At 32.2% G+C, this 27,985-nt stretch overlaps 1 protein-coding gene across 1 annotated transcript; it reads right to left on the bottom strand.

Annotated features, from left to right (window-relative positions):
• Positions 1–40: 40 nt before the first annotated feature.
• LOC146996034 (ion transport peptide-like) lies at positions 41–25,898 on the bottom strand. Its single transcript, XM_085822732.1, has 3 exons — positions 25,707–25,898; positions 6,324–6,531; positions 41–2,574 (listed from the first exon to the last, which is right to left on the bottom strand). Exons 2-3 carry the CDS (start codon positions 6,524–6,526, stop codon positions 2,469–2,471), a joined length of 309 nt encoding a protein of 102 aa, XP_085678858.1. The 5' UTR covers positions 6,527–6,531; positions 25,707–25,898; the 3' UTR covers positions 41–2,468.
• Positions 25,899–27,985: the final 2,087 nt, after the last annotated feature.

The raw sequence follows: 27,985 nt of genomic DNA, 5'->3' as shown, positions 1-27,985 counted from the left end.
ACGGAAACAGAAATGGAATTTCTTTTTGTTCCTTAAAAAAACGAACTTTATTTATCTTTACATTAAATAATTAAGATTCCATAAATGTAAGAGTTCCAAGAATGTTTAATTAATGTTATTTATTGACAAAAGTTATTATTCAGTATATATGGTAATGAATGATAATAATAAAAATAAAAATAAAAATACACATAGATATAGGAACTTTTCTGTAAAACAAATGTTGGACATTATGCTACACATTGAGGGCAGACAATATGCTACACATTATGCTACACATTGAGGGCAGACAATATGCTACACATTATGCTACACATTGAGGGCAGACAATATGCTACACTTTATGCTACACATTGAGGGCAGACAATATGCTACACTTTATGCTACACATTGAGGGCAGACAATATGCTACACATTGAGGGCAGACAATATGCTACACATTGAGGGCGGACAATATGCTACACATTGAGGGCAGACAATATGCTACACATTGAGGGCGGACAATATGCTACACATTGAGGGCAGACAATATGCTACACATTGAGGGCAGACAATATGCTACACATTATGCTACACATTGAGGGCAGACAATATGCTACACATTATGCTACACATTGAGGGCAGACAATATGCTACACATTATGCTACACATTGAGGGCAGACAATATGCTACACATTATACTTCGTTACTTCACACTTCAAGTGCATTTGTACAATTTATTGTCAAAATGCTTATTGTTTATTGTGCGTGAGTATAGTTTGACACTTTACTGTGCATGTTCTTTCCCAGTCAAACATTTCAGCCATAGAATTTCACCTCCGGGGATTACTCTTAGTTATAATTATCAATACACAGATAAAAATAATGTTTCTTGAAGTAACTAATTGACTAGATTTAATTTTCGTGAAATGAACAATAGTTAGACCCAATTATCATATTCACTTCACGATTTGATCAATTTGTTACAGAAAAGGAAAGACAGCATTCAAAGTCGTGACAGGCACAAAATCTATTCCACGCGAAGTTCTGTAGTATACGTTTGATTTCGGGGCTTATCGAATCAAAGGAGACTTTTTTTCGGTTGCAGAAACATCATTTAGAAGAATCTTTGATATGAAGAGCTGCACTCGTTTAAAAGCAAGGCTGATAACACAGCTGAATGTTTACAAATGTGCAATTTTTGACCTCTAAAAATAATTTTAACATTCAGAAATCATTATTATTAAAATTATACAAAATTGCAGATGAACAATATTGTTTCTGAAAAGTGGCTTCGTTTCCCAACTATTCGATGCAATAGCTACGAGACAACTGAATTGCTGAGAATAGGGTTTGCGTGATCACTGAAAGTTTTAAATAACTTTAGACTGTGCACACAGGTAGCTTAATGAGAAAAGCCTGTAAGCTACTAATCCAGTATTTTGTGTTTCACTACATATGCAACAAAATAAATAGCCTACCATAAATGGCCTACAGAATATCCAGAGTCTACAACAATCAGCCTAGGTTTTCTTCAGTGATGAGTCGTAATTCAGTTTCCATATATATTTATAGACACTCTTATAAATGCAGTGAACCACGAACACGAAATATTTCTTGAAAACAATATGATGATAATATTGGCGATGTAGATGTGATGATATAAAGAGGTAGGATGATCAATGGAGGTAATCCTCTCCATTTAAGTGTTCCATAAATAAGATGCGCCCCGTCAGAGATACTGAGATGAAATATTATAACTCTGTATAAGGCCTTTTGAAGGTGCATGTACATTTAATTACCTTATTACAGAAGATAACAACGAACGTCCACATCCGAGCATACCTGGCTGAGGAATTTTTGCAAACCGAGAGTACAACAAACGCCATCAAAATCTCTCGATTTTTAACTTTACAGACAAATTATGAAGCATTTTTATATAAGGCAGAATTCTTCTACTAGAAACATCAGTGCCTTGAGATCACATTGGTAGATAAATTTAGTTTATCACTTGTATTCAAGTCACTTGTATTCACTTGTATTCAAGTTAATGTAGATCTGTGATTAATCTGTGAAAGTATGAAATTGCACTGAAGAAAACCTTATGCAATAATTTCAAATAACTGCATTTATTTTCACCTCGTAGAGTCAGTAGGAATTTAGATGCTGGAGACTTGGAAAATATGCAATGCCGTCGCCGGAACTCGAACCTGGACCTCTCGAATACGCACCGAGTGTGCTACCGTTATACCCCGAGGCATGCTGGAAGAAGAGAGAAAATACCCTATAACCTTTTCTTTCCTGAAATTTCGTTATCACATATTATTACATACTCTCATTCGATTTTCTAATGTGCATGTGAATGTTATGCACAATACGTATCTTTTCTAATGAATTCATTCAGTTTTATTCGACATTTTGAGAAAACAGCATTGTTGTTGTTCTTGTAAAGATAATTTTGGACGCTGGTACATTTCAACCAGATGCTTCAACCGTAGAGTTGCCGCACCATTTCTTGCAAACTTTCTTCTTTATTGTCCAGTAGCAAGACCTCTATACACTTGTCAAATATATCGTTCTTGAAACAGTTCGATCTGAAAAAGAGCAACACAGAAAGGTATTATTTTATTGCAGCAGCAAATATCTTCGAATACACTGCATTAAAAATAATTACAAGAGCAGCTGAAAATGAGCTTTTTTAGTCACTTTAATTTTTCCACAATTTTGTTTATTTGAATTTTATGATCTGATATACTGGACTAAAAATACTCTACGAGCAAACTTTAAATAAAGACTTTTCCTAGTGGTTTTTCATGTAAGGATAATTATTTTTCCACCGCAGTAGCAATTAACAAAGATAAGAAATCTTGATTTGATTAGAACAAACAGTGATGTGGATCTCGATAGATGTATTTATCAAATAGGGTGGATGAGAGTGGCCTTTGATACAGGTTACATTTTATGATTTTATTTCCTTTTTTTAATTCATTAAACCTAAAAACAGGAACAGAAATTATACAGTCATCATAACAGAAAAATGCTATATCACACTACATTCTTTAAATCACATAGGTCGGTCAAACCTTAACGCTTAATGCATCAAGCTTGTTAACCGCATAACGGAAATGAAATTTTATTGCATTTGTACTTTGAGATCTTCACTCAGTAGTGATCCATACGGCCATCTTTGTTTCCTGACATGATTGCAAGTTCATTCCATCGACTACCTTTTACTCCCAGTATCGAAATGAAAGAATCAGATTTCTTCACACGTGAAATATGACCCCTTGAAAGCATTATGGATAATCCCAAAAGAAAATTTGCAGAAGATAATCGTACAGGTTTTCCTTGATTTGCATCATTTCCATTGTCGAGAGCCACAAATTTTTAATATCCCAATCGTTGGATTATCATTAACACAGATCTTTTTGCCATACCTGTATGCACCATGATCTGTCTCGTATGCATCTGTCATTTCAATGACATATCTTTTAATCAATTGTATGATTTGACGACCAATCTAACCGTGGCTAATCCTAGGTGTTGCAATTATCATCCCAAAACTCATCGACACGCATTACTTCGATTTTTAGTATTGTCTATAGACTGACAATATTTTCTTGTCAATCAATCTTGTTGAGTTCTTGAATTCGAAGAGTGCATGTTGGTGGAGAATGATTTCACATATATCATACATTGTGGCTTTCTTCCAACTATTAGAAATAAAATTTAGGTATAACTCATGCTTCTTCCTACAAAAATGCATATATCTAGCGCTTATCCTTACCAAGTCACAGTGGGTTGTGCATTACGTTTTACCCAACCTGTACGTATTCAGAACATTGCTAATCTGAGATAGTGTCGAAAATGAATTACTTACTTATGGCACTGACAGAAACTCTGTTATCGATTTACTTTTCAATAACCGAGACTCTTTCTTCGGGTTCTTAATAGAATCAATGCACACAGAACCGATGAAACTTGAAGGAATTTATTTTTTCCAAAACCATTTTTCAGTTACTTTACAGTTTCGCACAAACGTACTCTTCTTCGTTTGACAAAGCACAATCAATATTTGCCACTTCAAACTACTAAGAATGTTAAATATAAGACAATGTAAAAAACCTCAGATCCGCAGCTCGCACAGCAATCATCCAATACTCTGAGCTAAACTCTGAATTCTACTTAAAACTAACTTGGAACATGGAGGTTATTTCTTCTACTGTCTTTTACATTAGAGTGCATCTAACAGTTCATCACAATTGTGGCCTAGGGTCTTTCAAGATTTTTAAAAATTATATGCTATTGCACACTAATATGAATGGACGAAACGAGTGTCGTAAGACAAAGTCAAGGAATATAATGCCCAGGATTGAAATCTTGAGATTGCTAGTGCAGCCTTCTGACAGGCAGACAGACAGACAAAGTAGACAGATGTCTTGTTTTGCACCCGCTAAGTCTTTCTGCACCGATGGGCGAAAAATCAAGCATAGGTGCGAAGGAAAGGTACATAGAAAGAGGGGCAATTTCGTATTTGAGGAGAGTAAAAAGGAACTTCGTAAATCTTGTACGAGTTCAAAAGGCCAGGAAGAAAAGATAGGACAAAATAAAATTTTAAATAAATGGCCCAAAAATAATAGAGGGGGAAAAAAAGGGCCTATAGAAAGAAAAGGAAAAGAAGTAGAAAATATCCTAAAATTCGATTGTGTCCATGAGTGTAGTTAAAAGGAGAAGAAACTGTCTTCATTTACAATAAATAGTGTCTCACAGGTGTGTGTGTGTAGAGAGTGTGTTTGGTAATGGTGAATAGATGTGTTACTGGGGAAAAAACAAATATTGACGGTGTTAAAATGCTTCGTATCAAGGTATTTAGCATGGAATAAAGTAATATGTATGCTTGCATCCTGAGATATCAACAAAAGTCATCAAACAAAAGTATATATTAATTTAATCAAAGTAACTTATGCTACTTTCATTCTCAACATTTTCATACATTTTTCAAAAAACAGCAGCAGACTAACAACATAGAACCATATACAATACAAGACCACAACCGCACACACCAAAATATATATATATGTGTGTAAATTACTGAGTATATGTATTAAAACACAAATTAAACAGTATTTATTAATTTAACTATCATAATTTATTACAAGATTAATTATTTTACTATCATAATTTATTACTAGTTAATTAATGTTAGTATAACACAATGAGGCACACTGTTATTTATATAAGCTCATAGTTCTAAGAATTCATTTAAGGCGGTGAAGAATAAACCATCCCTTACATATGGACATTTAACAGATAGTAAAGAACAGTATGAGAAAAAATCGGTGAGGTATAATATTATTTAAAGGCGAAACTATATTCAAGCGATCTAAAAAGAAAAGAGAATCCAGAAGATCCGAGAGGGATATTGCGCGATGCCAAAATTTTCCCTCTCATCCCCAAATTTACCCTCTCTCGAGATTCCTTAAGGGCTTTGTAAGTGTTGACAGACGTGAACTGATAACGTTGGCGTCTGTTTGGAGTTGATACACAAAGGAAGCCACAAGCAATGGCAATTTCAAGTATTTTCTAATGCTTTAAACTGATGAAAAATTAAGATTTATTGATTTAAAGGCACTTATTTATAGAAATTTGATTTAGTTTAGATGAAAGAAAAGTACTTATCTTAAAATTCCAGGCTTTTGGAGTATATCCTTACACTGTCCTCTGTTTTATTCTCGTCAACATCGGAGCCGAAATTCATTCGAATGATATAGGTGTTGTAGAAGAAAAAAAAAATTTCAAAGTAATTTAATTGATAATCACCAAGAGGAAAGGAAATTTTTTCACTTTTTTACGGAGCGCAGCGATCGTGCTGCCGCTTGCCTCGGTGATCGCAAACCCCTCAGTGCCGCCTTCTACAATTACAGCTGCATAGAAATAGAGCCAGTTACAGTTACATAGGGATCGGGCCAAAACAGCCTCAAAATAGTCGCTACGTTTGGCGACTTTTGTCAAATTCTCGCCAAATTGGGCAACTAATTTCTGCCGCTAAAACCATCGCCAGTTTGACGCTATCTCATTTACCTCAATTTTAAATGGACACCCCTGTTACTCTGACTTCCAGCAATGCTTCACAACACCTTTAATGTCACATTATACAAGAAATACAAAAATTTACATGTCATTTCAAGTATTTACATACATACAAACTTTGTAACTCTGTATCTTTGAACAGATTAATGAAAATGTTTCAAGCAACCTTGTGTACGCTCAGTTGAAAATGAAACATTTGGTATCTGTATTTCAATAAGTAGCACATGCGATATAATAATTATTCTATTTTTACCTGCAATCTTTATGGACCTGTGCTTCCTTGAAGAGTTGATAACATTCTTCGCACAACCTATTCAGTCTGGAAAACATTGCTTTGTCGTACGTTCCCATACATCCAAGACCCACAAAACTCCTTTTGAAGTTGCGAGGGAGACGAGCAGCACGAGCTGTCGACAACAGATGTAGATAGAAGAGAATGAAGTAAGTGAATTTCATGTCTCCTATTAGCGACGTAAAAAGGAAATTTTAAAAAAATCAGTAAAAAAAGAGCAAAGACATAGAAAAGCAACACTATACTATGTTTAGTTAACTTTTTTCGAAACTAGTATTATCATTTTAGATTAAGAGTTATTGTGTAATTAAAACTTTCTTTAGATAGTCAGTCTCCCCTATATCAAACTTCAAGGGATTGAACAACGCCCGTCCTCACCGTGCACACACTATGAAGTCTGAGGATATCACCCGTATGGCATGGCCAGCATTCTCACCTGACTTGTACCCGATACAGCATGTGTGGAACATGCTCAGCCGACGAATTGCAGCACCTCTTATAAGTGTATTGGAACTTTAGAGAGCATTGCTTGCTGAGTTAAGTAATCTTTCCCTAAATCAGTTTGATAATTTGATACTTAGTACGCCTAGGCGTTTTACGAACTGTATTTCATCGTGTTTGAGACATACAATGTATTAACCATCATACAGCCATATAATGTTACGTTTTTATGAGGGAGATATTTTTTGTAATTGCTCCCTGGATCAAAAAATCGTAGTTTTTATGATTGACCATCTTTCTTGGACTTTGTTTAATAATAATCTTTAATATAATCTTTTGTTTAATAAAGGGCTTTATGAATATGCCATACTAGTTTTGTTTCTGATCCTTTATTTGCCGGAACTGGCATTATCCGTAATTTATGGACATGAGTGTAATTAGTTTATTTGCTTCCTTTATTCTTTTGTGTATTGTTGTAATAATGTGTATGGTTTTATTTAGTTATATGTTTATTTGTTGATTTTAGATAATAGCTTAAGGATTCACTTTTTTTGTAATCAAATTTATAGCCACATATTCCATATATAAGTGTCCTATTTTTTATAATGAATTATAGACTTTTCAGTTCTGAGTCCAATAAAATTTTAATTCTAAAACAAGCTCAACTGGGAGAGAATTTTGTTGCCTAGATGGCAACACAGTGACACGTATTTATCAATATTTTTCAAACAAGAGATCTTATTCAACGAACCTTTTAGAATTTTTGCTATAGAAAACACTGGCAGACCTCCCTACTGTCTTATTTATAATTCGCAACTTTATTTTCATGAATTAAAAATTAAAATAATCTTAGTTTAATGCATTTTTAAGATATTAAGATTAGACTTCTAAAGTAATAAAAATACATGAGAAGTGTTAAAATTTATTAGTGTTTTGTCTGAAAATATTTTCAACGTAATATTTGTAACAAAATTATAAATTAAAGAATATTATATACTAGTAAATAGCAAAATATTACTGAATGGCATTCGAGAAAAAAAAATCAACCTCAAATTATTCTAATAAATTTATTAACCGCTTCCTCAAGGCAAATCGCACATGTCGATAAAAATAGCAAATTTGGAATAAATACAAAAAAATATAAAAACATTTTTTGTCTGTTTCCAGTCTGTGCTCTCAGATTCCATTCAAAATTGCTTCAGTATAATACTACCTCCTCAGCAATGATATATGAGCTCAACCGTGATCTGCAAATTAGATTCAGTTTAATATAGTATCATTGTTGCAGTAGCAAAACAAAACTAGAAAAAGAAGCAATGATCCAAAAAAAAAAAAAAAAAAGGGCTAAGAAAGTATGATTCAGAGTGAATTGGCATTAGACAGAAAAAGAACTTTCTTAAAAATAGTATCCAAAATTGTTACAGATGCTATTCTAGTATGTGCCAAAATTTATTTCCTGAGGATTTATATATGTTCTTTTATTATACAAATTATTTTCTCATTATTACAGTTTACTGCATGAAAGAGTTTTATCGCATGGTTAAACTCGCATTCAAAAATACAGCAACTGAATTTCGATTAAATGGAAACAAGAAAAAAATATAAATCATTTCCGATCAGTTTTCAAGAGATTAACAAATGAAATAAAATAAATTTAGAATTAAATTTATTAATTTATTATAAATTAAATTAAATTTATTATAAATTTATTAAATAAATTTAGAATTAAATTTATTTCTAAATATGAGAATTATTTCAACAATATACTTATCATTCCAGTTGCTTTAAGAAGTAAAACAATACTGTATTCGTTACTGTATATAAATATTACATAATTTTATTCAAATGTAAAAGGCATCGACTGAGAGTCTTCTTTATCTTGGTCCATATCTTCTCTAATATAATAATAATTCTGATCTTTTAATGTTACCAGCAAACATTTCAACAATTTTACGGCATTATTTTTCTACATATTATCCATATTCAAATCAGTGAAAATTTATTTTTTAGTCCAAAAGGGCTATTAATTTCGTTTGGCATTTTGCATCGAATCACTGTAATCGACGTTATCATTTTTCTAATTGTTGTCACCAAATATTAGAGCCCCGTACAAATAGGGCGCAGCCCCATCCACCTAATCGACAAGATTTTATGACAAACAAGGGCTGCGCCAAGTAAAACAAAAAAAATATATATATATAAAATACATATAAAAATACATAATTATACATGAAATTACATATTACATGAAATACATATAAAATACATAATTATAAAAACGCATAAAATACACCACATAACGCACTGAATAAAATTATGTTAAAATTCCATATAAACACCAATATCTCAATTTAAATTATTGTAACACAAAATTTAAAAACAAACTTTTATCAAATAAAAATACCAACATCAGAGCGATTATTATTTAGAAAACACATAAGTTCCCTTGCAAATTTAAATTCTTTTTCAGCACCTGTAAAAATCTTAATAAAATTATATTTTTTTCGTATGTCATAAGTAAGTGTACATTCTTCCACATAGTGCCTTGCCGATCCGACAACTCCACAATTATGACAATATTCATTCTCTTGTATGCCAAATCTTTTAAGATACACCGGGAAGCGCCCATGTCCAGTAACAATTTGATTAAAATCCAAATGATTTTACTTTTATTAAACATAGGTTTTAAATAATAGGCATATTCTTTTCTTTTATTCGAATTATTCCAATTATCATACCACAAATCAATATAATACTGTTTGATTCTAGTAATAAACATTTTTCTTGAAGGCTGGACAATGGAACACTCCCCGGAAACACCCAAAGTCGCCTCTTTGGCCAACACGTCGGCCCTCTCATTACCTTCAATACCCACATGGGACTTAACCCATCTAAATTTAATATTATGCAAACCTTCAATTTTTTTATATAAACACTTAATATCCACAACTAAAGGGATATTACAATCGTAGCTTTTCAAGGCCTGTAATCCAGATAAACAATCACTATAAACTACAATAATATAACTCTTAGATAGGTTTTTCTTAATCCATTTCATAGCAAAATAAATAGCAGCAAGTTCAGCCTGAAACACAGAATTAAAGTTTTCTAACTTTATCTTTGAATAATCAATTTCTATACCATAATAGTAAACAACAAAAGATAGGCCAACGCTTTCCCCAAACCTAGAACCATCAGTGAAAATATCAAGTTCACCAAAACAATCAAAGTTCATTTCATAATTAATGCTCATTCTCTTGGCTGGGTGTATGCAGTAAGGATTAACATTATAAAATGCAGTACAGCAAGCTAAATAATCACCATAATACATAAAATCTCTCTTACATGTAGATAACAAAAATTTATCATAAAAGAACTTATAAAAAAATCGAGAGGGGCGGCGTACCGGCCAATACACAGGCAGTTTCAGTTGGAGTTGTCCTAAAACACCTAGCCAGTGACAGCAGCCAGGGCCGCTGAATCGTCAATAACTTATTCCTGATTCTCAACAACTCCGCCGCTCTGGAGCCCCAACAACCAATTCCGTATAACACAATAGGAACAACAACTACTCTATAAATAGTTCTAATAATATCTCTTTTAAAGTCGATGACACCCGCTGGAAAATTTCTCTTATAAAATAAGAGTATTGAATCTGTTCTCCTTTGAATTTCCTTGAAGTGTGACTCGAAATTCAGTTTATCATCTATAATGACTCCCAAGTATTTGAGTTGTTCGACTCTTTTGAATAATGTTCCCGGGAATCGTAATCTGGGAGGTCTAGTCTTTCTTCCCCCATTTGGGAAAAACAAAAAAGATGTCGTTTGTAAGTTGAAGATGAGTCTTTCTGTTATAGCCCATCTCTCAAGGACATCACACACCAATGTAAATCTTTTTTCTAATTTTTCAAGAGACACATCGTAAACCACACAAAGTATGTTATCTGCATAACAGATGATTTCAACGCCCTCGGGAAAACTCGTATTCAGCAAGTTGTAAATTACTGCACCCCAGAGCAGCGGAGCACTCGAGGATCCCTGTGGGCAACCTTTATAAACTGATTTAACCACTTCAGAATCCCCACCATATGAATAAACAACCTTCCTATTGTGAAAGTAGCTACAAAAAATTTTTAATATATTGCAAGGAATCTTAAAATTCCCGAGGGTGGAGAGCAGCGATGACCATATAATGGACTCAAAGGCCTTTGAAATATCAAATGAGACAACAGTTACATGATAATCTCGTTTTTTCTCAGAAATAATATTGATCAATTTATACAAAGCATCATTGGTTGATCTGCCTGCGACCAAGCCAAACTGTCTATCCGAAATAAAATTTTCTCTGTAGAAAAAATGATACAATCTATTGATGAGAAGTCTATCCAGGACCTTACTAAAAAATTTTAACAAGCAAATTGGTCTAACCGCATGTTCATTTTTCGGTATAAATATAATTCTTGATATTTTCCACGCCCTCGGGAAAACCAACAAGCGGAAACATGTATTATATAATAAAACAAAAAAACTCTTCATAATACTTATAAAGGCACTTCACAACCACTGCAGAAATGTTGTCCAGTCCAGGAGCACTTTTATTTCTTAGTTTATTAATTACATATCCGATCTCATTAGAGGTAAAAGGCAGATCATCAGGACAACAATTTGAAAATTTTAATAATTCATGATCAATAATACCATCCTCAAACTCACCACAGTCAAAATTCTTATTAAAATATTTCTCAATCACCTCAGTGTATTCCTTATGTTCACCCTCCTGGACTCTACTTATTATCTGTGGTAGCCGACGCTTTCCCTGGGCAAAACGAAAGTAACAGTCATGATATACCTTATTTTCCAAAAAATGTTTAATTTTACTTTCATATTTAGTCTTCTTAATCTGCTTTCTATAAAGTGCCATCTCTCTTTTATATAAAACTTTTCTCTTATTTCTTCATCAATATCTCTGAACTGAAAACTCTTTCTCAATGTTCTCGTCCGTCGCTTCATTTTTTGCAAACTCGTATTCCACCAATAGTTTTTCTTGACCTTATTTCCACGTATAGTCAGGTACCTCTTAGCCCTCTGGACAATCAACCTTTCAAAGTCATCCACAAAATTCTCCAAATTATTTTCATCATCTATTGATCTCAGTCTATCCGTCATTAATTCCATATCAAGTTTAAGTATTTTACAAAATTTATTTATTCTAACAAGTTTTTTTGTAAAAACAGTACTCTCATGTCTCGCAGGTTGAACATCTTCAATATCAACAGCAACATATCTATGGTCGCTAAGACTCTCATGTATCTTGAGTTCAATACGAAACGGGGAGAGAGAGGCAGAACTGAGAATCAAGTCTGTCCAACCGTCCCCTACTGCGGAAACAAAAGTTGGTAATGAGTCTGATTGATTATATAAAATAATATTATTCTATATTAAAAAATCCATGGTTAAAACACCCCTATCATCCACAGTCCTAGAACCCCAATTAAAATGTTTCGAATCAAAATCTCCAGCAATAAAATAAAATGTATACTTGTGCAAAATATCTTCAAGTCTTGTCAAATGTAAATTCAAGTTTTCCGCAGGGAAGAAGTATACCGACACAACACCCATTGTAAAGTTCTCCATTCTCAAGGAGATGGCTACTATCTCATTTGTTTTATAATCTATAATAAATTCAATCTCTTCTTTGGTAACAATTATGGCAGATCTTCCCCTTACATCATGCACCGCTCTCCAACCCTTTTTTAAATGTGGGATTTCTGTATTTACATAATAGGGCTCCTGGACAGTTATCAAGTCAAACTTCTGTTCCAAAATATCCTCAACAGCAGCCAACTGACAAGCTGCCACCGCACAGTGATTCAAGTTTATATTTAGCACTTTCATAATCAAGGGAACAGTACAATAGCTAATAATAAAAAACAAAAAATTATACACCATAAGATAATGATCAGTATAAAATATAATAAAACAGCCCAATCGCAGTTCTAACCCTTAAAACCCAAAATAAATCATTCCACTAAACGTATGTGTTGTGAAATAAATCTAACTTCACGTTTGTATAGTTCACAATCTCGTGATAAAACATGGTGATGAACATCCAAATGAGTACCATATTTCGAGTTAGAGTTCTTACAGTTTACACAAATCTCTACATCCATTTTACATTTTTTAAATTCATGTGGTTCAGAACATCTAAAACACACAATTTCATTTTTACAATTTTTAGTAGTATGTCCGAATCGAAAGCAACGCAGACACCTCTTCGGATTAAGATAGAGCTTAGCCGAATATGCCTTCCAACCTATACGAACTCTGCAGTCTTCCAGGACAACACCTTGACATCGAGTGTCTACACGGAAAACGCGATGAGAAATCTTGTCGGACTCTTTACATTTTTGTCTAAAGAGAGGACGAACACAATTCCAAATACAGCACTTTTAGACACAAAATTTTTTTTTCAGTTATCATTTTTATATGTGCTATATACAGTGCATACGTATTGAAAGTTTCGACACATTTGTCGCCGCAAAACGTGTCGTGTGACACATTTTATGGAATTCAATAACTTCGTTAAAATCACATAAATAATTCTTAACATATGTTGAAATGTAGTTTTTAATTTACATTGTTAATTTTCTTTTTTTTTTTTAAATCTTTGAAAGCCTTTTAAAGATTCTTGAATTATATATTCAGAATTCGCTGCCCACTATCCAGTTTTCGTAATTCTTTAAATGTACCTTTAAAATCAATGTCTCTCAACTTATTTGCAGATGAATACCTTAACATTTTTATTAAGAAGGGCTTTTGAACAAATATTTAGATGTCATATCTTTGCATTAAGTACTGAAACACTTAAAAATACTTAATAACATTCTAAGGTATTTCTCCCGCCTTCTTAGTGTGCCTTCGTGGTGTAGTGGTTCTGTACTCTAGGCTGGTATTCCAGAGGTCTGTGGTTGGGTTCCCGGCGAAGGCAATTGCTCATTTTTCATCTTGCCTGCTTCCAAAAAATACCTTATGTCTCTACAATCGAGCCCGAACTAAAATTGTTGTGGATGATGACTCTCCACATCCAGGATTTGACGATTGGGTCCCCTAAAAACCCCATTCGCCCCTGGATTCGGAGGGGAGCTTTGGTACGTGAAGGTTGTGCTTCTTGAACTGTTGTAAGTATTCTTGCTTGTTTTTCATTATGGAAGCCAAAAAACCACCACGTCGTCTTTGGAGTAGGCATGATAGTGATAGTGAAATGGACCATGAATCAGATTACTCTACATCCGCTAAGAATAGGGCTAAATTAAAACTTAAAGACTTTTTCAAAACTAGCCCATTCGTGAATAGCAAAACCCAGCAGAAGAAAAGAACTAAAACTAACTTGGAGAAAATCGAGACAGAGGCCCCCAGAACTAAAAAATTCGAAGCAGTAATGGGAAAATATTAAAAGATTTTCTCTAACTTAATTAAAGGAATAATGGAAGGAGAAAATAACGTACTCAATGATGAAAAACGAGAGGCAATCTTCGATGAAATTCTAGATAGCCCTCATGGCCGAATGGAAGAACACAGTGATATTTATTGCTTCAGAGAAGAAAATGAACAATATTATTAGATAGCAGAGCAGAGCAGACCACAACAGACTCTATAAAATCATCAGTGAAGCTGGAAAAAAACTTAAAAAGAAAATAATCGCAGACGCAGTTAAAAATAAAAAGGAACCAGAATGGAAACTCCCCTACAAAACTTGCAAACCAGATTAAAATTCTACGGAAATAGAGGAAATAGAACAAACAAATCGTTCCGAACCCTTAAACAACGCAGGAGAAAATGATACAGGAAAGAATGAAAAATTCGCTAACAAAATTCCACCAATAGTTATCACGCAGGAAGATTTAGATTGGATTGATCTTCAAAACATCTTAAGCTCTCAAATCTTAAAGCATGAATATGAAACACAGATGAAAGCACGTAAAGTTTATTTAATTATTACCACAGAAGAGCACTATGCAAACGCAGTAGAATTTCTAAAAAGCGCTAGCATTGAATTCCATACGTATCAACTTATTTCTCAATCTACTCAAAGTTATTCTCCAAGAAATGCCCGAAAATATTCCCGAACAAGCAATTCTTGAAGACCTTAAAAATAGAAAATTTTCTGTACTAAAAGTCAAGCAGTTTACGAAAAATATAGAGAATGATTACATCAAATTGCCAATCTACTTCATCGAACTTGAAAGAAATATAGCTGGAGAAGCGATTCGTGATGTCAATAATATTTTTAACTTTAACGTTACCATCAAGAAATACACACCCAAAACCAGAAGACCTGTACAGTGCTTTGTCAGTCCTATGGACATTCCCAAACCAACTGTTTTAAAAAAAGACATCTGCTGTAAGTGCTCTTAGAACACCGTTCAAATGTGTGCTCATTTAAAACCTGAAGAAAAGCCTATCTGTTATTTTTGCTAAAGTGACCACGTAAGTTCCTATCGTGGATGTCCGGTCTACAAAAAGAGATTTCAAGCCCCCCCCCAAAAAAAAATAATAAAAAACAAAATCAGCCGTTACCCACCCAAGAAGACTCCCCAGCTCTAAAAACTAAAACCGAAGCAGAAATTCAAAAAGTTCCAACGAAACATTCCGTTCAGCGCCGTCTTAAATCAGAAGAAAATCCCAGATAAAGAAGTAGACGATATTTTTCAAATCTTTCAAACTCTTAAATAAGTGTATAATTTTATTCGAGAAATACACAGTATCGCAGAAAGAAACAAGCATTCGAAAACTAGTACGGAAAAATTAGCTACAGCCTTCGAAGCAGTGAAGATAACTCTTGAATTTGCAGAAAAGGAAAATTAAGCCTTGATGCATTTTTATACCAAAGTTCTTAAGGCTCTCACTAGATGGCGACTCACTTAACCTGCTAAAACTCCTGAAATCCTATATCGACTCGTCTTGTCTTGCATTCTTTCACTTCTTCAATTTTCGACTTTTTTCAATTGCCTTCAACTTCCTCACAAGTTATGCCTACCACCTCTGCTAACTCTACTAATAACTCTACTAATAACTACTGATCTCTGCTAATAACTTCAAAACTACTTTTATGCTATTCCCATACTATACTCAGTGCTCGAAAAATAGATTAAAACTGCTCTATTGGGATAGTGGTCTGACCCAGGAGCCCGATTTCATTGAACTTCGTTCAACGAGACAACAGTCGCCCTTTAAAAGGGGGAGTATATAAGGTATTTCTCGTGCCTTTGTGGTGTAGTAGTTCTGCCCTGTGGCCGGTATTCCAGAGGTTTGTGGTTCAATTCCCGGCGAAGGCGATTGTTAATTTTTCATCTCTCCGGCTTTTCCAATTAACCTAATGTCTCTATAACATATTTTAAAGGCCAGTAAAAATACTTGAGAAAATTTCAACTGATTATAAAATCTCCTATTCATGTTTTAAAGAAAATTTATTCTGTTCTCGTAAAATTCGGTGAGATCAATTTTTCTGAAGTTTCCATTTGCAAAACACAAAATTAATGTTATTTCATGTTAGAAATTCTAACATGTATGAATTCAAATAGTGTGGTTTTACTCAGGAGTTCAGACACAATAACAATGTTAAAATCTAACGTAATCAAAAATTGTGCAACCTAACAATGAAGATAGCATGTGTACAAAATGTTGGTTAATTTGCTCACTAACATTTAAAATATGATTATAGGGAATCGAAGCTCGTTTGATATTTATATAATTTTCAGTGAAACTTTATATCAAGAATATTCGAGTGAAAGGAGAAGAGATGAGAATAATCTTACATTAAAAAAGGAGAAAGATGGGAAAATATATATATGTGTAGGTGTGTGTGTGCTGTGGATGTAGTCAGTTGATCAATGTTCACGTTTGCAGACTATTAAGTGTTGCCATATATTTTTATTCGCCATATTATTTATACTTGCGGTGCAAAATGAAAGTATTCAAGTAATAAAGATATCTTCATCTGTAAAAATTACTTTCGTTTGGAGCTGCTAAAAAGATTATAAATTTTTGGTTAATTTTTTTTTCTCTTTTGTCATGTGTATTCCCAAATTCATATAGAGTGTTAACATTCAAAAGCATTAACACAGTATTCAAAACGCTAAAAAAATATCTAAATGTTTAAGTTTAATCATTCTTTGTTTAGAAGCCATGGATTGCAACGTTTTGCAAAGCAATTTAAAATAGAATTCTAAGTTTAAATCTTTTATTTGAAATTTTGAACTGAAAGATTCCGATAAGGCAATCAACAAGATATTATAAGCCTTATTATTATGATAAAAGATGGTTGAAGAGTTGACTAATGTTTAAGCTTAAAAGTAACGTTTTCGAAAATGAGTAATCGAAAACAGTTTGAGAGAGATTATTAAGCAGTTAAAAAAAAATAGTTCTTTATGTACGTTCGACCAGTTGACGTCAATATTAACACATAAAATATATTTTTTCAGACAGATCATTGGGGATTAAAAACAAGGGTTGAACGTTAGGTACGTTGATTGATCATTTTAATTTAAAGCATTATTCGATTCGTTAGATAATAGAGGGATTACTAATAGTATACTCGTATAATAAGCAACAAGTTTTGTTATGACTTAGCATTAAGATTTTTTAGAAAATTTTTATTTATTTGAGTTTAAAATATCAAGTGTATTTCATAAAATCGTTAGCATCTGCCGTTATTTGATCTCCCATAATCAAAATAGTCGCATTTAAATAATAATCATACTTTCTTACTGAACACTTATCCGAATAACTTCCTCAAATCGGGTTATGATTTAATAATTTTGTAAAATAAAATAGTTTGAGTAACGTCTAAAAAATAATTGAGCATTTTAAATCCTAATAATGTAATTATGATTTAATTACTTACTTTCTCATTAAATCATAATTTGATGATTTATTAAATCTATCATTTAATCATATATTAAATTTGTTATAAAATGCATTCGAAAATTATAAGGTAATTAAAACAAATTAATATGGGAGGAGCGGAAGATTGAACTTGATATTGTTTTAATTAAATATGACATTTTTAAAATATAAAAAGGTAGACTTTTAATAAAGAGTTTAATTTTTGATGTGTATGTGTCATCAAAATTCTAAATTCCTTCATTGAAAAAAGCATTAACTTAAAAATAGACATAAAAATCGACACCTGTTTTAATGCGTATACCTGACGTCATAATGTCACTACTTTGGTAGCCCATTTTTTAGCATGACTGCGTTTGCTCCACCTACGCCAAAAGATTAAATTCTTTCTATAATAATTTACTTTTTGGGGGTTGTTATTTTAGTGGAAATTTTTAAAGCACGTCTTTTGATATTTCTAAGTTGCGTAGTAGTTGCATTTATTTATTAATTATCATTTTTTAATTTATTATTAGCGCTTTCTTTACGTAAGTATTACAACGAAAGTGTAGTCTAGTGATCTGAATCTGTAATGTATTCCATTTAAGAAATCAAGAACTGCCATAAAATGTCAATGAGTAGATAACAGTTCTATATAACTTAACAGGTGCAAGGTCGAAATTCTTCTCATTGACGAAATGAAATGTTGTAAAGTTTTACTGAAAAATAATCAAACAGCAAGTCGAACACTATAAACAATTTCTGAATAAATGATTTTCGAAAGTTATCAGCATCAGTTTCCGAAAAATAACAAAAACTTATATTTTTATTTCAGGAAAGAAATTTTAAAGTAATAATAATCGTAACTGAATTAATAAGTTACTAGATAGTAATCTACTAACTATACGAAATATGATGTACTCGTTCTTAATAATAACTTATTTCTGACTCATGTATTATCTGAGGGAAAACATTTAAATTTGATTACGTGATTAATGAATCAAAAAAAAAAATCTGAAAGCTTTTAGATCTTATAAAATTACGTTCAACGGACCTTTTTTTTTTTTTTTTTTTTCCTCTTCACTTACAGGCACATACACGTTTCGAGAGCATTTGGGCTAACGCCACATTGGGCTAAAAATATTTAAAAACAACATATCTTTAGAATTTCTGAGAGGGAGTCTCGCGCTCTGCAGATAAAAATGTTTTATTTCCTACAGTGTTGCCAATGCTTGCTTTGAAATTGTTGAGTTTTTTTGCTCAAAAATTCGTTAGAGTTTTACAAAATATGAAACAGACAATAAAAAAATTCGCAACTCTAAAATCGAGCTTCCTGATGCTTATGTTCTGGTGGAGGACTATGTTATTCAAAATCTGATGAATCTAGGCGCCGTTGTTTTTTCACAATGCGAGACGCATACATACATTCACGTAGATTTTTCATCATTTAGTTTCTTTAAATATAATACAGCGTGATAATATTTGGTGGCAACAATTTAAAAAGTGATACAGACGTTTATAGTGATTCGGCGCAAAATACCGTTTTGAGACTAACAGCCTTTTTGGGCTAACGCCCATATGGATTTGAATACACACTTTTCTTATTTCTTGCTGCACACTACATTACCAACTACTGTACTATCATTAAAAGCACAAAAAGGTTAACCTAAAATATATATACTAACTTATGATTTATTATTATAACTCGGAAGATTTTAGTTTGAGGTAAGAACAAATGTTTCAAAAATAGATATAATAATAATAACTATATTATTTGTTAATACTGTATCAGTGGTTTGAACAGTTAGTCTTAACATATTAATATTCCTTTGAGGAATATTAAAATTACACATACGGCAGGTTATGTATTTTTATAAGCTTTTATTTAGTTTGTAGAGTTTATATTTATTTTAACTAACATTTATTTTAAGTTTAAACTATCTTTCCTGTCAAGCCTTACTTTCCCCTGGAACTGCCAATGCCAGAGTATGTAAATTTTTGTAGAACGCGCAAGGATTCAAATTATCAGCGGAAGTATTCTGAGTTAAATAGAAAGGAAACGCGTTCGAGATGTGCTTTCCTTACTTCACGAGCGCGGAGGTAGTTAGCCAGAAATTGAAGAACCACGCGTTTCGGCCTGTGTGCTTGTCTCGGCCAATTGTTAATCTTTCAACGTGGTATTCAGAGTTTGCTGAATTATCAGCGGTATTGTAAAACGCGGTGGGGTTAGTTACGTTTAGAGAGCCTCGTAGTTAGCCTCTTGTTATTATCTCTTTTTAGTTTCTTAGTTTTATTTTACCGCCGGGTCGACGTAGTTTGTGAGCGTCAAGAGCACGCATTTGTAATTTCTAAAGTTGAATAAAAAGGGACTTAAACCCTTCGCAGGACTCTGTCTAATTTCCAATTTCAGTTGTCACCACTTGGTTGCGTGCAGGTTGGAGGCGCGCAACTATACAAGTTTACTTATAGTATTTGGTATTATGGTCAAAAGCATGTCATCGACTTTTAACCTACTTCCTGATAAAGCTATTGAATGCATATTTTGTGCATTCATGTCTTTAGAATTTCCCATAAACAGTCTCGCGCACTGGAGATAAAAATGCTTTTTTTTTCGTACAGTGTTGCCATTGCTCGCTTTGAAATCGTCGAGTTTGTTAATCAAAAATTCGTTAAAGTTTTACAAAATATGAAATACATAATAAAACGAATTCCAAATTCCAAATTTGGGCTTCCAGATTCCTATATTCGAGTGGAGGACTACATTATTCAAAATTTGATATATCTAGGTACCATTGTTTTTTCATAATGCGAGAAACATACATTCATGCAGATTCTTCCTTATTTAATTTCTTTAAATATAACACAGGGCTCTAATATTTGTTGGTAACAGTTTGAAAAGTGAAAGGCCTTTTATAGTGAACGACGCAAAATGCCAAAACGAAATTAATAGCCCTTCTGGGAAAATTGTCCTTTCGGGCTAAAAAAAGTTTTTATTTAAAACTAATAAAATCATTAATCATCTAAAAGAGGAAAAATAATTTATCCTCTAATTTAATGGAATAATACATTGCGTAATTACCTTTACAAAACTCATCTACAATTTTATTCACTAGTAATAAAACGTGGGCCCCCAAATAACGAAATATATTAACTGAACTTCATTTTAAAAATATAAACCTTTACGTTTATAACTTTATCAAAGATACCCCATGAATGTTGAACTGAATTATTTCTTGCGATATAAAATTGTAGATGAATTTTGCAAAGAGAATTATATAATCGTTTGTACCCATGAAACTGTGCGATATTTTTTTCCTTTTTTAGTTCCTTAATTATATTATAAGTTTTAAATTAAAGCTTTTTTTTATATATAAAAACTTTTCTTTGACCTTATTTTACATATTATAAATGAATTTTGAAACAACATCATACATTGTTTCTAGTTTTTAAAGAATCCCAATGGAACTTAGAGGACAGATTTAAGTATCATATATATGAATTCTTATCCTAAAAAGACTGATTTCTGATGTTTTTTTCGAATGTTATAGCCAGTTAACAAAATTTTACATGTAAGGACGATGATGCAAAAAGACATGAGCAAAATGTATTATGTATATATTAAATTTCACGAATCTTGATGAAAAAGGAATCGGAATAGATAACATTTAAAACGAAAATAAAGTCTTATTCAAATAGGCATTCTCCTGCTACATTGTGGCGAAGTACACATGGATAAAAAGAGTGAAGAAATTACTTATGCAGAAAATAACATAAATATACATAAAACTTCTCACTCAGCATTAGTTATTCTTTGCTTCACCCCCTCTCATTTTTTATTTATGTTTCTCGCACTGTGAAAAAACAATGGTACCTAGAGATATCAAGTTCTGAATAAAGTAGTCCTCCACTCAAATATGGGCATCTAGAAGCCCAAATTTGGAATTTCTTTTATTATATATTTCATTTTCTGTAAAAAGTTAACGAATTTTTTATTATCAAACTCAACAATTTCAAAATGAGTAATGGCAACACTCTACGATAAAAGATTATCTCCAGTGCGCGGGACTGTGTATCAGAAACTTTAAAGATATCTCTTTTAAAATTATTTTGTGATATTACTATTAAATTGAATTTAATGGTTTAAGTGCGGGGAACGTGATACTTAGCAAATAAAGGTATCACACTTTGGGCGTAATATAAAATTTGAAATCTTTCAGATATTACTTATTTTATTATTATTATTATTATTATTATTATTATTATTATTAAGATTGTATTAGGCAAGTGATTTTCTATGATATTTTTACAGATTTTGATATTTATTCCTTTAAAAATCAAATGATATCGATCGGAAACACTATCTTAAAAAAAAAAAAAAGAAAAAAAAACTGACATCATGAATTTTATCAGCATAAAATGTGTTACAAAGCTTGTCATCTTTAGACGCAGAACACAGTAATATTTTAATGAAAATAAATTGAAATTTCATATAATTAAATAATAATAATTTCGTATAATTAAATAAGTATAAAGCATGCAATTAATCTGAATTGTTTAACGTATTTTATTTCGTTTTGGTCATGAGAAGACAGGTGTTAACTGGACAGGAAAGCTGCCTTGTAAGATGCGTCAAGTAAGCTATGTGTCCAGGGTGTACCATTCCAATTGTGGAAAATCACTTTGTGCTACCCATTTAGGGAAAATTACTTTAAAATCATTTCATGGATTTTATTGAAAGAAAACCACTCAAAATTTTAGAATCAAAGAAATTAAATAATTCTTTAATATTATAGTCCTAAACTTAATTCATGGAGGTAGAACTATTTTTAGACATGTTACATATGATGTCAAACAAAAAAAAATTGTTTTCAGCGTTTCAAAACTCTGAATGAAAATTGAATTCTGTGCACAAAATGCACAAAATTTTGCGAAACCGAAATCTAGTCTGAAATCCATTATCTCCAATATTTTAAGTGAATCTCTTTTTTATTTTATTTTACTTTTTTCCCATTGCTTTCATTGCTTGTGGAAAGCAAAAGTACATTCATTTACCATGTTAAAGAAAGCGTCGGTACTATGCAGTATTACACGTCACGGACCCTGATTCATTTTCAGTATTTCATGCAAATTCATTTAAGTACTGGACACGAATGTGACAGAATGTTGAAAGAATGTTCAACAAATTACAAAAACGTTACACGTAAATGATATTGAACTGTACAACCGCCTTTTTGATTCCTGCCAGAAAAACTAAAAGGTATTAAAAAGGCCATTCATGTGAAACTTATGATTGTTTCTGAATATAATTTCCGTTGTCAGGTAGATATTACCGATTTCCAGTCTCAGCCAGACAGCAAACTTATTATGTTGTATCAAGATCATCTCACTCCCCTCATTTTTTTTTGTTTGTTTACATATTTTGAATAACAGTTTTTAATGGCACTCTTTCATTAATTTTTCAAAATAACATTTGTATTTCTGAGGAATGAACGTCTTAATAATAAGCCTTATCATAAACTTTTTCTATACTTTGCCTAAAGAGCATTTGTCGTTCTATAGAATGCCTAGGTATTATATACAATGTCTAGGGAAAGTATATAATAATTTTCATATTTCATACTTTGTCTAAAGTCGTTCGGCATTCTATACAATGCCTAGGCATTGTATAGAATGCCGGCGTTTCATACTTTTCAGGTAGCAGATATACAAAAATGGGTCTGCTTATCTATCGTCGCTAAGTTTCTTTTCAGGATATATAACTGCTTATTTGTCGTAAACAGGTGTGGGATAAGGAACTGTCATTAACGTTATGTATCAAAAAAAAAAAAAAAAAAAAACACGAAAACACCCATTCGCCGAGATTCGAAACAGAAAAAAATTATCAGCACTTCAAAAGCCTCATTCACTCCGGCATTTATGAGTCCGTTTTTCCTAAACACATTGCAGAACATTTTGCAAAACCTACGACAGACAGTAATTAGTTTGTGTTTTATCAAACTAATTAATAATAGTGTTTACAGCAATGCTATTTATATCTCTATATGCACGACTGTTACCTCATATATTTCTTTCAGAAAATTAAAGATGTCTGCATTTTGCATGAAAAAATACCAGAAAGCGAAGGCTAGGCGATTTTGATACGACCCGCTAATAACATTAATAATCGATAAAAATATCGTTTATGAAAATTATGCTCTTAATCGAAGTTACGAATGATCCTCATTTGAGTAATTATTCGTTGCGCTTATGAGAAATTATAATCATGGAAGTTATTATTAAAAACATTAATAGTTTCTTATTTCATTTCTGTTATACCGATTACTTTTTTCCTATACTTCGTTTTATGTTAGCCCAAAAAGGACATTAATTCAGAATGGAATATTAGTCTCCAAACGGCATTTCGAGTTGAATCTGAAAACGGCGTATCACTTTTCAAGTTGTTGCCACTAAATATTATCGTCCTGCATTATTTTTAAAGAAATTATATAATGAAGAATCTGCATGGATGCATGCCTGTTTCTCGCTAAACTTTTAATAACGTAGTCCTCCATCCGAGCATACGTAAATGAAAGCCCGAATTTTGAATTTCGAATTTGTTTTAATGTTAGCCCAAAAGGACTATTAGTCTCGAAACGGTATTTTACGTTGAATCACTAAAAGCGTTGTGCCACTTTTCAAATTGTTGGCACCAAATATATTTAAAGAAAATTCATATTTAAAGAAATTAAATGATGAAAAATCTGCATGGATGTATGCATGTTTGTCTCATTATAAAAAGACGACGGTACCTAGAGCCATCAAATTTTGAATTACATAATCTTCCACATAAACATGCGCACCTGGAAGCCGAATTTTGAATTTCGAATTTGTTTTATTATCTGGCTCTTATTTTTTAAACTTTAACGAATTTTTGATTAATAAAGTTAACAATTTCAAAGGGAACAATGGCAACAATGAACGGAGAAAAACATTTCTATCTCCATTGCGCGAGATTGTCAATCTGAAATTCTGAAAACATGCTACTTTTAAATAATTTAACCCAAAGGGACATTAGCCCCAATTCTCCCGAAACCTGTTTGCGTGTAAATGAAAAAAAACGCCCGTTTGGGCGAAATATAAAATATGAAAGCTTTCAGAATTTTTTTTCTTTTTCATATTTTGTAAAACTTTAATGAATACTTGATTAACAAACTCAACGATTTCAAAACCAGCTGTGGCAACACTGCATGGAATAAAAAAACATTTTTATCTACAAAGCGCGAAACTATCTATCGCGAATTCTAAAGTTATGCTGTTTTTAAATATTTTGTGAATTTACTATTGAATCGAATTTTATGTGGCGTAAGCACCAAGAACTTTATAATACTTTATAAATAAAGTAAACACGCAAAACATTAATAACAAAAAGACAAAAGAAAAAATTTCGTACAGCCATCTTTGTAAGAAAACTGAACATTGATATGGTGAACTGAGAAAAGACTGAAAGGGAGAAAAAAACAGAAACATTTATGCCAACACTTAACGCTATATAGGAAATTCTAAACGTATGCAACTATGCTGCTTTGAAAATTTTTGTAAATTTTGCAATCGTGTATGGAATAAGTGCGAAGAAAATTATGCTTAATAATAAAACTAAAAAGACCAAAAAAAAAAAAAAAAAAAAAAAGAAAAAAAAAAGAAAAAAGGGAGTGAGTGTAATAGCTGACTTGTAGGTTGCAAAGTCAGCGAGAGCGTAAAAACCTTAACAAACCCTTTTGGGCGACTTTTGAAATCTGGAAGTTTTCAGATTTTTTGTCTATTATAAAATATGAAAATACATATTTTCATTTAAATAACTCGAAATGGTAAAAGTGAATTTAATTTATTATATTAAAAACTTTTTATGTCATGCAAAGGCAAACAATGAGCAACATTTAAAAAAATGCGACAATGAGAAAAGTTTCCATAGTAAATTTCGATAAAACATAACACGGCATAAATTTATCAGATGAGAAATGAAGATGATACGAAAACGAGAACTTACTTTCGATGCAGATCCCTTTCCTGGTATTTCTTTATAAATCTCAAGCTGTCTTGTAATACTCTGATACCAAGCCAATGTAACAACTAAAACTCTTCAGCCGCGAGTATGATCTTTGTGAATCTGACATCTCCCAATTTTTTATCTCAGCTGCCATCAAGAAAAGAAGATTCCGCAACCATAAGTTCTTACGATATCGGACCATAGATCTCTAGAGTTACTAAAAATATCCACATACATAATTATAGCAACAATCGGTCATGGCTCCCCGGTTACCGCACTTGCGAAGCAATCGGAAAGTTGGAGAAGTTGCACTTGTAATTTCTCCACATTATTATTCGAATGCTTTTGATGCGGAGAATTCGGATGCCGTTTGAATAAGTCACGCTTCCTCAAGCAGGGGCTACGATCATGAGTTCGGTGGTTTGCAAACATGGTTCTTTTAGTCGTGCCTGTGGCAAAAGACCGTGTAGAGCAAGTGTCCCCAAACTGAAGAGTTTGACCTCTTTATGGAAGTAATGATCCTTCAAAGAATTATTGATAAAATAGCGCAGAATAAAAAGCTGAAATTAATACAGGTAAAAAAATTCATTTTAACTCGTTGAATTTATCGATGCCACAAAAATGCTAGAATAAATTAATAAAGCTGATGATGAATAATTCGAGAAATATAAGTCACTAGTTATCTTTGATTTTAATTGATAAACTTTAAAACTGAATTTATAGAACCAGAGAGCTCCATCTTCAAGAGAAAACGTGCTGCTTCTTCATTAAATGTAAAGATCACCTTCAGTAATGTTCATCAATATGGCTCAAATAAAAAGTAGCAGTTTTAAAGATTCAGCCTTCATTTTCCAAGATTAAAGGCTTTTGTATTAAAATCGCTATACGAAACCAAGCAAATATTGCAACACAATTTCATATTACATTCTCGTAGACACCAAAATTATCGAAGCCAAGAAGAAAGCATTTATTTTAATGTAATAAATAGGTAAATTAAAATAATAATTAAAACTTATGCCCTCTACGGGCTTCAAATCCCCATATAGAGTTAGTTGGACGTGATGAGCAAGCACGAGGGTTCCTTATATTCTCTACAACTTAAACGGCTACTGAAGAAAGGAAAGACACCAAGTGGTCAAATCTACATGAGGACGAATTATCTTCAATTTCATTTTAGTTGGACACCAAAAGAAACATGAAAAATAGATTATACTATCACCGGGATTCAAATAATGGATCTTCCAGCATTAGCTGTACGTGCTACCTTTACACTACGATAGCAAGCATGGCGGAAGGTGATAATTCCTTATAAGTTTACAATTAATTCAATGAAATAATTAATTAATAAGAATAATAATTTTACAATTACATAAGTTTTAATTTTTGAATAATAAATTCAAAAATAAAAAGTTATGTGTAAGCAGTTTTATATTAATTAAGCAGTTATTTATAATTTCAACCTTTAATATAACTTCTCTTTTCCTTATTCCTCAACCGAATGGTAATGAGTAGCCAGTGTTTAAACTGAAAGTTTTGGATTTTAAGAGAGAATATTTTTCAGACATCGCATAAGCTTTACTTTTCTGCCAGCTCTGGTAGTTGTAATTATTCTAGCTTACATTCTATCGCTGCTGACGCTTCAATTCTGACGTGCTGGTAGAGTAGTGAGCCTGCTTCTAGTATAGTAACTAATTGTGTAATCTTTGACTACAGTGTCACGTTTAACTTATATTTAACGATTCTGTCTAGATGTATCACCATGAGCTTGGGATTATACTTTAGCAAAAGGGAGTGCTTATTCTACATTCTGCTTGAATAAAGGTGTTTAATTTTTAATCTTCACGCGGCTTTGTCGTTGTTTTAGCAAGGCAATAATTCGCTTCACTTCTGTTAGGATTATTGGACAATTAGCATTACCAGGTCAATTGAAACCCTAAAAATGTTTTAAAATGTAAAACATTTAAAAAATTTAAAAAGCAAATAATCCTCTCACAGTTACGTAACATATGAATTCGCGTTTTGTAAAACAGTTTTAGTTACAACGAAGCAGCAAGTGTATTAAAAAATTATTAATTTAATGTATTAAAAATTAAATGAATTTTAGTTTAACAGCAATTGGATACATTATTAAAAAATTTAATTGCTATGAACTCGGCTTATTACTTGTAAGTCATTCAGTCTGTTAACAACATATTAATAAAATCTGAAATATAAATTGAAGATCTTAACAGGCTACGTAAGAGGGAGGGTGGAAAGTAATTAATCAACGGTCTTATGTC

The sequence above is a fragment of the Stegodyphus dumicola genome, chromosome 8 (genome assembly GCF_044657685.1).
Source record: "Stegodyphus dumicola isolate Sdum_Otavi_A_Nest chromosome 8, ASM4465768v1".
Taxonomy (NCBI): domain Eukaryota; kingdom Metazoa; phylum Arthropoda; class Arachnida; order Araneae; family Eresidae; genus Stegodyphus; species Stegodyphus dumicola.
The sequence above is the reverse complement of the archived record's forward strand: the minus strand, read 5'-3'. Positions and strand labels throughout refer to the sequence as shown.

Excerpts from the sequence above, each read along its gene's own strand:
- LOC146996034 (XM_085822732.1), bottom strand. The coding sequence starts at position 6,526 with ATGAAATTCACTTACTTCATTCTCTTCTATCTACATCTGTTGTCGACA. Across the intron at positions 2,575-6,323 it reads CAGGTCCATAAAGATTGCAG|ATCGAACTGTTTCAAGAACG; the intron begins GTAAAAATAGAA and ends GCTCTTTTTCAG.